The sequence below is a fragment of the Monodelphis domestica genome, chromosome 3 (assembly GCF_027887165.1).
Source record: "Monodelphis domestica isolate mMonDom1 chromosome 3, mMonDom1.pri, whole genome shotgun sequence".
NCBI classification, from domain to species: Eukaryota; Metazoa; Chordata; class Mammalia; order Didelphimorphia; family Didelphidae; genus Monodelphis; species Monodelphis domestica.
Window position 1 is genome coordinate 81477640 of NC_077229.1, and position 12398 is coordinate 81490037.

Consider the following 12398-nt stretch of genomic DNA (forward strand, 5'->3'; position numbering starts at 1 on the left):
AATTGTGAGCCAAGCTCTTCCTGGCATGTCTAAAATAGCAAGCCATAAGATTCAGGTGCATCATCTATATATTAAGAAATAGCAAAGCCTTTAGATTTCTTATCAACTTTATCTGGAAATCTTAGGTCTTATTCTCAGAACTTTTCTACCTTCTTTGTCTAGCCTTCTTAATGACTAGCCTTCTTTTTTTTTAATCATTTTTTTTTATTAAAACCCTTACCTTCCGTCTTGGAGTCAGTACTGTGTATTGGCTCCAAGGCAGAAGAGTGGTAAGGGCTAGGCAATGGGGGTCAAGTGACTTGCCCAGGGTCACACAGCTAGGAAGTGGCTGAGGCCAGATTTGAACCTAGGACCTCCCGTCTCTAGGCCTGGTTCTCAATCCACTGAGCTACCCAGCTGCCCCCTATGACTAGCCTTCTTTAATGAACATCTGAACAGGGAGCAAAGGCTTAGCCTAACACAAAGAAGGCAGTTTATTATTTTGTTGCTGTTATTTTCAGTCATGTTTGACTCTTTGTGACCCGCTCTGGAGTTTTCTTGGCAAAGATACTGGCATGGTTTACCATTTCCTTCTCCAGTTCATTTCACAAATGAAGAAACTGAAGTAAACATGGTTCAGTGGCTTGCCCAGGGTCACACAGCTAGTATTTGAGTCTAGACTTGAACTCAGGTTTTCTTGATTCCATCTATATCCACTGCACCATCCAGCTACCTATTTACTTTGTTAAGAGAAAGCCAACCCCCCTAGTGACTCCCTATAATTGGACAGGTCATTATAAGAATACTCTGAAGTATGGTTCCTCATGAACTGAAGATGAAGGAGGGCAGGGGCTGGGAAGTGTGTAGATCGAATCTGCTACCCTTCCCCCCAGCTCGTCCCCACCTCGCTGCATGGCTGGATGTCACATGAATGCTCCAAACAGAAGTCACAGGTGTAAAGCCCTAAGAACATGACCTGGACCTGAAGGTTATGGGTCTAGGTTCAAAAGAAAGGATAAAGGTATGGGGTGAAACACAACCATTCTCTTTATTCCCTTGGAGGCAGCAGTGGAGCACGATGGCTTTCAGCCAGCCATGTGGAAAACCACATGGCCAAAGTTAGGTTATATTAGGCTTCAATCTGCTTTCTCTATCTTTAATGATTATTAATAAAACTCTATGGAAAAATAAGAACCTCAAGTTATTGATATTAATTTAAATCTTACAGAAGAGAGGCCTTAGCTATATGAACTATAGCTGAAGTTGAGACAAGTATATATCAGTCAATGGAGGCCATATCCCCATAACCCCAGATAGTGCTAGTAAGAGGAGCACACGGGCTACTAGAAAACAGTTCAGACCCAGCAGGGGAAGCTTCCAGGCATGAAACCCATGCTTCCTAAGATATCTAGAAAATCCCTGAATCACTAATTCTGGAGCCCTGAGATCTTACCAACCACCTGAGAGCCAACAGGGTGCTGAGGTTTTTTGGAAGAGGCTTTCTTGAGTCACCAAATTCCTTTCATCTTACCTACACATAATGGTGGATAATATCATAAACACACCCTAATATGAGTCCCGGCACTTTTACCTGGTAAGTGTGCAATATCTCTAAGAATGATCTGTAGATTTCTGGGTGGTCAAGAAAACGGGTTTTGATCTTATTCACATAGCTTATAGCATTGTTGAATTCCACAGAGTCAGATTCCAAGGGCCCCTGAGGTTTGTCTTCCTTATATAGCAGCTGCTGCTTGTAGTCATCTGCGGAGTCACTGTGATGGTGAGAATTTTCCTGAAAATCAACCAGAAGACATCATCAGCACATCAGGCCTGGGATGCAGGGAACTAATTCTGAAGAAACATCAAAGTCAAAGTAATTCAGAAATATTTTATGTGTGAGCATGTATGTATACACATATACACATATACATGTACAAAATACACACATACATATACAAAACATCTATACATATGTTTGTATATATGTATAGATGTTTTCATGTTTTTTGGTCTGGACCTATGATATTATTAGCATAGGGAGTTCCATATAAGAAAACTACTGGTACAAATAAAAACTACACTGCAACTTACAATCTTAGAGAGTTCTCTAAGCAGTTAAGTACCTAGGTAGGAGTTCCACAGGCACTATGCATCAGAGATAAAGAATCAGACTCTAAAACTTGGATTCAAATTCTATCTGGCTCTCTGATTCACTTATTAGAGGATTTAAAACTGATCATGATCTACATGAGGAAAAGGGGAATAAATAAAAATGATCCAGAGAACTGAAGTCCAAAGACAGTGATGGGCTTGCTGCCACATAGCTATTTAATGGCAAAGCCACTATTAGAACCCAATTTTCCCTGACTCTTAGCCCTGAAAGACTATGGTGGGGAAGAAGCAGGTAGGGAAAATTGGTCTAAAATTTTATTTGAATGAATTAAACAATTCACAAAGAAGGTTAATTTGTTAAGGTTAAATAAGAATTGGCTAAAAAATGGTCACCATACCTTTTTTAAAGTAAAAATTAGATCTCTGTCTCCATCAAATTATCAAGTATAATTTAAGGAAGGTTGTATTTGTATTTATAATTTCTCTGTGTCTGCTTTCTCATTTATAAAATGAGGATAATAATACTTGTACAAGTCTATTCCATGGACTACTGTGAGAAAAGAAACTAAGGTGTGAAAAATATGTAAAATAATACAATGGATAGATGCCAGGCCTAAGGTCAGGACAACTCATCTTCTTGTGTTAAAATCTGGCCAGAGACACTTATTATCTAGATGACCCTGCACGAGTCACTTAAACCTATTTGCCTGAGTTTCCTTATCTGTAAAACGAGCTGGAGAAAGACTAGTTTGGCGAAGAAAACCCCAAATGTAATTTAAATAAAAAATTAAAAAGTTGGACACAACTGAAATGATGAAACAACAAAAATACATTAAAACATACTTCTAAGCAAATTTTATCAAAAATATTTTATTTTAAAGCTTCAGAGAACTGGGAATTTATCAGACTGGACATCATCTCTATAGATAGAGTGCAATTCCTTTATGCACTAGATGGTCTCCATGAGATACTGTGGCTGGGGAAAAAAAAGCAAAAATACTCCATGGCCCAAATCCTCATACATAATCATCATAGAAGCACAGTATTGGAGTTGGAAGAGATTTTAAAAGGCCTTCTAGTATAATCTCCCTTATTTTTACAAATGAAGCAAATGAGGCACACAATTAAATAATTTGTTCAAGGTCACACAGCTAACAGATAAGTTTGCATGACCAAAGTCAGCCAACTCCATATAAAGTCTATAATTAAGTTTATGCTTGGAGCTTTTCCAGCAAACTGTCAAGAATTTGTGTGATCTGAAATCTCCATTAAGAACTCAACAGTCCAAATCCTGTTTCACATACTTTTTAGCTGTGTGACCCTGGGCAGGTCTCTTAACCCTAATTGCCCAGTCCTTACCATTCTTCTGCCTTGGAACCAATGCTAACTTAGTTCTGATTCCAAGACAGAAGATAAGGGTTTGGGGGATGAAAAAAAGAAATGCACCACTTAGCATATCAAAATAGTAGAGGTTTTGAATGAATATGTCAAAATACTAAAAAGCTAGAAATGACATTTTTTAAATGATTAGCTATGTTTGTACAATGGGGAAGGAAGCACAAAGAGATGTCTACAAAGCCCCATACCTTGACTTTCCAAAGACTCAAAGACTAACATTTTTCTAGAGATCTAAATTTTGCAAAGAATTTTGCAAATATTATCTCATTTTATCCTCACAACAATTCTGGGAAGTAGGAGCTTTCATTATCTCCATTTTACAGATAAGGAAACTGAGACAGGGCTTAATAATATGCCCAAGGACACCCACCTGGTAAGTATCTAAGAATGATTTGAAATTGGGCCATGCCAAAAAAAACCCAAATGGGGTCTTGAAGACCAAAATAACCAAACAAGGTCCAGTGCTATGCTTATTATAGCATCACCTAGCTACCACTAGATGACATTTCATTTCTACTCACCCAAAATGACTACACATGACAACTTAGAAAGATATGGCTTCAAAATCTAACTTGTATAAACTTGGTACCTTAGACTAAGAAGTAGGAAATCTGGTTTTAGTTTCAGTTCTGGAACGAAAATAGCTTTTATAACTTCCTACCTCTCTCTAGGTTCATTTCCTCATCTGCAAATAAGAGTTAGTCTCAAGAGCTACCAATGAGAACAAGAGAAAACTGTGGCTCTTACTTTCAGCAAATATGGAAAGCAAAGAGACTTCTATAATGATTTTCAGAATGCATTATATTGGTGTTTCTGCTGCCACGTGTGCCAAACCTTGAGGTTGATGTCCTCCAGAGAGAAGGTGAAAAGACTGAAGGAATGTCTACAATCCAAGTTAATAGGGAGAATCCTACTATATTGTGTGGTAGGAAAGGATAAAAAAAGAAACCTAGGAAAACCACCATAAAGTGATTCTGAATGAAGTAAACAAAATCTAGGGTACAACATATTCAAGAATGACATTGTAAAGATAAGCAACTTTGCTAGATTGAAGAATTCTAACCAGTGCAGTGGCCAACTACAATTCCAGAGGGCTGATGATGAACTATATGACCTACCTCCTGAAAGAGATGATGGATTCAAGATGCAAAATAAAACATACTCTTTTGTCCATGGGAAATCTGTTTTACCTAAATGTACATATTTGTTATAAGAGTTTTATTTTTCTTCTTAGGGGGACAGGAAGGAAAATGGAGGAGAGAATAATTTCTTGTTAAACTGAAAAATAAAATGAAAGAATTAAAAAAAATTAAAATTAAAAAAGGTATTTAAAAAATTAAATAGCTTGAAGAGGCAAAAAAGAAAGCATGTAAAAGAGCAGGAAGGGAAGACAGAAGAGGGCAATTCTTTGAAGCTATGTAATAGCTATGAGGCTATTACACTATAGGAGGAAGCTAGACCCTCTGAGAAGCCCTTTTTTGTATACTTTGAAGGCATGGATATATAGTGAGCCTAGAAATGTAATAACATTTGCATAAAGATGCCAACAGTGGCAATAGGCTACTCCCTGAATGTTGAGCCTCTGGTAAAAAGGAGATTTGCTGCCTTCCTAGGACATCATCTTAGACATGAGAGGTTCCCAAACCCAATGACTACCATCTACTTCTAGAAATCAATGTATAGATAAAGATACCCCAAGAAACTAAAACCACCCACACTAAGCTGAGTTTTGTTTTTACATTCTGGGAATGAAACAGAAGACCTTCATGGTAAAGGCCATGCTTTTAATGCTGTCATCAATGAATAATAAGGGCTTCAGAAGTCAAATTTGAGATATGAGCAGTTAGTTTAAAAGATGGTAACTGAGAATGAGATTTCTGATTCAGGACTTAAAATATCTGAGAATGATAAACGAAAAAGAGTGCAACTAACAAGTGCTGAAAAAAACCCAAAAAAAACCTACATCTGACTGGAGATTTCCAAATCTTATTGATGATAGTTTTAAACTAAAGAGAGTGATATGTTGACATAAAATTAGCTATGTAATTCACCAGGTTAAAGGAAATCTTTAAGGAAAATAAAAGTATAGAGGGCCAGAAGTGAGGCAGCAACAGAACACGTGTCTTCATTTGCCTAAACATATACACATCGCAGAGGCAAAAAGAAAGATATACCAGAGAAATAAATTTAAAGTTCACATTCATGGAAACAAAGTCCAAGAGAGAAGTCAGCAACAATACACTAGCCTTACTTAGTCAGATGGTTTTCCATAAATGTACTAAGAATTGATAAAAAAAAAAAGTAAAGGAGGGATGCAAGGGATAGAGCTAATAATAAGTATCACTAAGGCAGCAGAAATTTAGAAAATAGAGGAGAAAACATGATGGCAAAGGAAGACATCCTACTTTAACCAAACTATGCTCCTGAGCCCTAGCCAAGAAAAGGGTGATAGATACAGAACCTAGATGGCAAGTTGGGCATGAGAAGGGACACTAAAGCAATGGTAAGAGACTTCAACTAACTAGACATGTGTCAAAGCTTTCTCTGTGTCAAAAGCAGAAAAGTCAATCATTTAGGACCTTCTCTATTTGTCAAGGCTAATACAATCATTTGGTTCCCCAGGTTCTCAAACTCAAGTCATCCTCCACTCCATACTCTCCTTCATCCCCCAAATCCAAACAATGTCGAAAAGATTTAGACTCATTCTACCTTCACAGCATGTCTCGTATCTGTCCCCTTCCATATACTCACAGCCACCAAATAGGGCCTCATAACATCTCCTCTAACCTGCTACAGGAGCTGCCTCAATTCTCTTCCCTTCTCTAAGGCATCCTCAGTATAAAAAGTGGTATCACTCCTGAAGACAGTTGTCATGCCATATTACTGCTTTGCTTTGCTCAATAAACCATCTTGGCTCCCTGTTACAAACGGTTTATTTGGCATTTAAGCCCTTCACAGCTTGGATCCAATCTGCCCTTCCAAACTAATTACTAATTACTCCTCTTACAACACTCCAGTCCAGCAAGACAGGCCTTCCTGCTATTCTTCACAGGTGACTTCACATCTCCCTGTTGTATAGAATGTGTTCCCCCTCCTCAGCTCTGCCTCATAGAATCCCTGGTTTCTTTCCAAGCTCAACCCAAATATTTCCACCTACACTAAGCCTTTACTACGACTCCTTTCCCCAGAAATTACTTTATATTTATTTTGTACATACTTATGAGAGATAGAGAAATTATCTCAAAGACAGGAATTCCTGGGTTCAAGTCTCACCTCTGACATAAATTTGCTAAGAGACCTTGGGAAAATCATTTAACCTTGCTCTAAGCCAACTTGAAGACTACAAGTTAAACAGAAGATGCTGATCTGAATAAGCAGAGTTTGTTTTCTCTCATAGGAATCACCTGTACCAGTGATCATGGGTTCAGGTCCAGGCTCTGGTCCTATGCCTAAGTGCACATATTGCCCCTCCAACAAATCCAAGTTCTTTCAGGTTAGGGCTCATTTCATTTCAACCTCTATATACCCAGTGCTTAGAAGTACTTGAGAAATGGTAGAAATTTAATGAGTGCTTACTGATTATCTTAAAAGGCAAATTAGGTTTAAGTAAGGAAAACATTTCCTAACAATTAAGAGCTACATAAAAGTAGAATAAGCTAGGTCAGAATTCAAGTCAAGGTCAGTTATTGGTTGTGTTGGTGGTGTTAAGATGAAATTCCTTTATGAATAGCTCTCCACTGAAGCTCTTTCTCATAAAATGCAATCATCTACAATGAACTGGATTTTACTGCAAAAGGTAGAAGAGGCACTTCTCCAAGAGGAACTCAATATTCTGGAACCAACTCTCATTTAACAAGAGACTTGTTGTTAGGGGGTAGGAATGTTGGGAATTTGGGGGAAGGTGAGAAGGAGGGAGGGAGGAGAACAGTGTGAATCTTAAAAATTCTCAGACCACAAACCCTCCTAACCAACCTACTCCCCCCTTCCCCCCTGGGCCTCAGACAACCCCACATATTCCACCCTGAGTTCACACCCCACCCATGCTGATCACCCTCTACAATCCACTCTAAGTTCATATCCCACCCATACTGAACAACCTAATGCCTCTAACCTAAATTCACACCCTACCTCTGATCCTTCTGGCACTATGGGACAACAACAAACCCTCTCCCTCAGTGTGCCCAACTCTTCTCTTTATCATACCTACCCCATTGAGAATGGAGCAAGAAGGCTAGAAACAGAAGCAGGAGTACCAAATAATTCAGATAGGTTATTTCCTTTAAGGGAAGTACCCACTTTTAATAAAAATGGAAACTTAGTATCTGTAAGACATCATACACCTTTTACCCCTGAGGATTTAAATAAATTTAAGGAAGATCTTCCATCATTTGAGGAAGAACCAATATTAATTATAAAAAAATTAGAGAACATATTCAGAACTTTTGACCCCACTTGGATGGATGTTGAGAATTTGTTAGAGACATTTTTAACAAAAAGAGAAAAAAAATATCATCTCTTTGGCAAATAAAAAATGAGGCAGAAAATGACATTACTGGCCAACTGAAGATCCACATCGGAACCCCAATGTTGAACTAGATCACACAAAACTAAACCAGGCCAAAGAAGCATTATTGACAGCCATGAGAGCTTGCTCTGACAGACCTGAAAAATGGTCAAAATTTGAAAGAACCCGACAAGATATTGATGAGACCCCCTCCCAATTTATGGACAGACTTATTGACGTAAGAAATACATATACAGACCTTGATTTATCCAGAGAAAGGGACATTAGGCAAATACGTAGGCAATTCGTTGAGAATTGTTGTTCAGTGGTAAAAGACTACCTTAAAACTAGCTGTCCTAATTGGGACTCTATGGACCTCGAAGAATTGAGAAGAGTAGCAACCTATGTTTATAAAGGTCGTGTAAAAAGACCTGAGGAACACAATATGTTAGTGGAAGACTTAAAGAAAGAAATTGAAATGTTAAAGAGACAATTGAAAAATAAGGGAGAGACTATAGTCCCTTTGCAGGAATTCACAAATAAATCAGTAACCTGCCACTTCTGTGAGAAAAAGGGCCACAGAATGATGGAATGTAGAACCTTTCTTAAAATGATTGGAAGGAGTTGAAATTAGTATGAGATTCGAGGTTGCGACGATTGACATATGTTAAGTCATAGGACTTCCTTGTATCTACACTCTGCGAAGTACTCAGACAAGTACAAAATTTGACTATCATGCTGGCTCCCTATATCCCTGAGAAGGTCAAAAGTCAGACGAGGGAATGACACTTCCCTATCAAAACAGAATTCTATTCTTTTCCTTCTTAAACTATGGCAACTTCCTGGAGTCTTGGCTACAAATGGATAAGTGAAATATTACTGCGTCCTGTCCTACAGACTTGTGGGATAGAAATTACTTTAAATTGGACCTATACAAGGGCCTATTTTGATTGTTTTTCTCTTTCTTTTAATAATTGACTCATACACCCCCATAACGCAACACTGCATCCTGAGCTGAACTGGATATTTTTTTAACACCTACTTCAGGGGGGAGTGTATTTTAATTTAAAATCCAAGAATTTTGATTTTTTTGTTTGAGATTGTATTTTTATAAAAATCCAAGATTTTGATTTTGTTCGAGAAAAAATCTTCAAGGAAGAAGTTTGCTAATTCCTAAATATCCAGAGAATTAGTTGTTGCACAAAGATGCCAGAAAACCTACACTACATCAAGAAGATCAAGAATGAACTCTGGGTGTGGTTGTTTGAACTGAAGTTTGATTGAACATTTATTGTAAATGTACACATTTATGCCAAAAAGGGACTGACTCTAATTTGGCTTTCTGTCAATGCGCCTAGCAAAACATTGGTTTTGCTTCTTTCTTTTCTATTCCTCCCTAACTACTGTTCTTAGAAAATTGAATAATGTATGAATCTGTAGTTAGAAGTGCATTTAGGACTACAAGATGATTATGTTAAATGATCAATGGGAAGACTAGTCTCCCAATGATCATCAGGAGGGATTGTGAATCTTAAAAATTCTCAGACCCTACTTCAGAAGATTTGGTTAAGACCATTCCCCATTTTAAACAATGAAGGTACTTGATTAGGAATGTGAGAACTCTACTCCACTCATACTTAAGCATACTTTAGGGGAAGATAAAGTTGTAAACTCTTTACTGAACAATGAAAAGTACTTAACCCATACTTAAAGTAAAGCTAAAAAACCTTAAGCTGGGTCTGGTTTTAGATCTAATACAAAAAGGTGCTAAATACCTATGAAGGTCAGGCAACTTGCAAACTTGCAAGGGACAAGCTTAACAAAAGAGGTGTGAAGTTTTAGTCTACTCAGGTGTGAATTACTCAAAAGTTTAGTCTACTCAGGTGTGAATTAAGAATGTTCAGTCCTTTGGAAAACGTCTACTGTGATTGGTAGATGTGAAAACTTAGGGGAGGTGACATAGGAGAAAATTCTCTTTAAAAGGAGGCCAGAAGACCTCTAAAGAAGCTGAGCTTGCCAAAGCTGAATTGAAGGGCTCGGTGGGTGAACTTAGTTGAGCTAAGGAGCTGAACTGGTGGGTCTCTCTGAACATTAGAATCTTGCTTGGGACAAATCTTGTGGTGAGTGGATTAAAGACTGACAGATCTCTCTCTTAAGGCTTAAGCCTAGGCTGGCCTAGCCCTTTTCTCATTATTTCCTCTTACTCTCTCTCTTCCTTTCATTAATTCCTTAATTTGTATTAATTAAAATCTCTATAAAACCCAGCTGACTTGAGTATATTTAATATTTGGGAATTTTCCCATGGCGACCACTATATTTTTGATTTGAAACCTTATTTTCATGGTCACAGTTTATGACAACCACTCTTTTAACTGTAACAACAGAGAAGTTTAAACTATTTTGTTGTGGTGAGATCACATCTGGAGTGCTATGTTTAGTTTCACATATTAGGAAAGACATTGATAAGCTGGAGAATATCTAAGGAAGGGAGATGAGATAGGAATGTCTAGCCTGACAAAAGACTAGACTAGAGGGGACAACAGTAAAGGTCAGCTTGATAACAGCTTGAAAGTTCAAGTATATGAAAAGCTGTTACTTGGAAGAGCAATAATTAGGCCCAAAAGGTGAACTTTACACAGAGAGTCTTCAATCAAGGATTGGGTGACCACTTGTCAGGTATGTTGGAGATGGGATCTTTCCCCAATCCTTCTTAATCCTTCTCTCTTCTAATTATTTCCTACTTCTCTGCATGTAGCTTACTTTGCATATATTTGCTTTGATGTTAGCTATTGGATTGTATTAGATTATATAAACTCATTGAGGACAACTAAGTTAGACTAGATGTCCCTTCCAACTCTGAAATTCTATGATTCAGGATCAAGCCTTGTTTGTAACATTAGGGTTTGATCAATTGCATCAGGGTTATCAAATACTATATAGGCTTCATAAGCCTATGAACAAAACCCAAGTTAGTTACAAAAATAGTCAAAATTTTTCCAAATGGTGCATAGTAAAGAAGACAAAAAGCAACAGTATGGAAATGATGATAAACAATGAAGAAAGTAAAAATAGTCCTATAAGAAATATCAGAAACATTAAGCTAAGAAAGGAGCCCTAAGTGGTTAGGAATACTAAGGACAACACAAAGGGCTTTCTTATTGAGGTTGGGGGCAGGAAGTGAAGTGATCTCTCCTCAAAATAGGTTGAAAAGAAAGCAAACAACAAAATTCTGTTCAGGCTTCTGTTTCCTATGCTAAGGACAATGATCTTTAGATTGGTAAAGACAAAACAAAAAATGGTTAAGAGAAAGCAGAATTCCACAGTCAGTGAGATGAATTCAAGTCCCTGGGTGAATCTGAACAACACTCGTGCACTGAAAAGCATGAGAAGGTGTGATGACTGTGCCCCTATTGATAATCTATGAAAAATTCCAGAGAGAGGGAGAAGGCTTGGAGGGCTAGAGATGGGCAAATATTGGCCCAATTCCCAAAGGTGGAAGAGAGTTTCCAAGGTATAAGTTTAACTAGGATACTTTTTAAAATTCTACAATTACCAAGGGAATGATTTGGTGCCATTTAGAAAGGGAGGAAGGGAACTAGTGATCAAAAGGAAACAGCCTAACTTCCTCAGAACAGGGCCTGCCAGACTTGGTTCATTCTGGGAGGCGACAAGATAGCTATGAAAGCAAAAGAAGAGAATGTGGTAGAAAGATTTAATGCCTAAATTTCCATCTGACATCAGCCAAATTCCTCCATGTGTGTTGCCTCCCCCATTAGAATATAAGCTCCTCTAAAGCAAAGGCTATGCTACTTTTCCATTTGTATCCCCAGAACTTTGCCCATAGTAAATGCTTAATTAACAATTCCATTCATTCATTCAATTCCAGCAGGACATTTTACAAAGGCTCTCATGCTATTCTGGTGGACTAGACAGAGAAGAGCAGCAGATAGCAGTATAATCAAATGGATTTGTAACTTGGTGTATGATTGTTAGACACCGCCCCCCCCCCCCAAGTTAGTCATTGTTCATGTCAAGTTTGGAGCTAGGCCTGTAGTGGAGGGGTCCAGAAATCTGTCTCAGCTCTTGGCAATTTTTATCAGTGATTTGACTGATGGCACAGATGGCATGCTTATCAAATATTCAAATGGCATTACACAAAGCTGAAAGGGAAAGTTAACATATTGAATGGCAGATAGGACCCAAGACTTCTTGACAGGCTTAAGCTGATGGGCCAAGTCTAGTGCCATGAAATATAATAGGAATAAATGTAAAATTTTACACTTAGGTTCAAAAATCAACTATACAAGTACAGGGCCAGGGAAAGGTTATTCAACAATAATTCTTAAAAAAAAATATGGAGCTTTACATGCAACGCAAATTCAACTGGAAAAAGAATAAACAATCT

At 37.9% G+C, this 12398-nt stretch overlaps 1 protein-coding gene across 3 annotated transcripts in view; it reads right to left on the bottom strand.

Annotated features, from left to right (window-relative positions):
• SIN3B (SIN3 transcription regulator family member B) overlaps positions 1-12398 on the bottom strand; it is an 82070-nt gene that overhangs the window by 53384 nt on the left and 16288 nt on the right. For all 3 annotated transcript variants that reach the window (XM_016432363.2, XM_016432362.2, XM_016432364.2), the window contains exon 4: positions 1571-1771. In XM_016432363.2, the coding sequence (XP_016287849.1) occupies positions 1571-1771 (201 nt within the window). The remainder of the gene's footprint in view (positions 1-1570; positions 1772-12398) is intronic.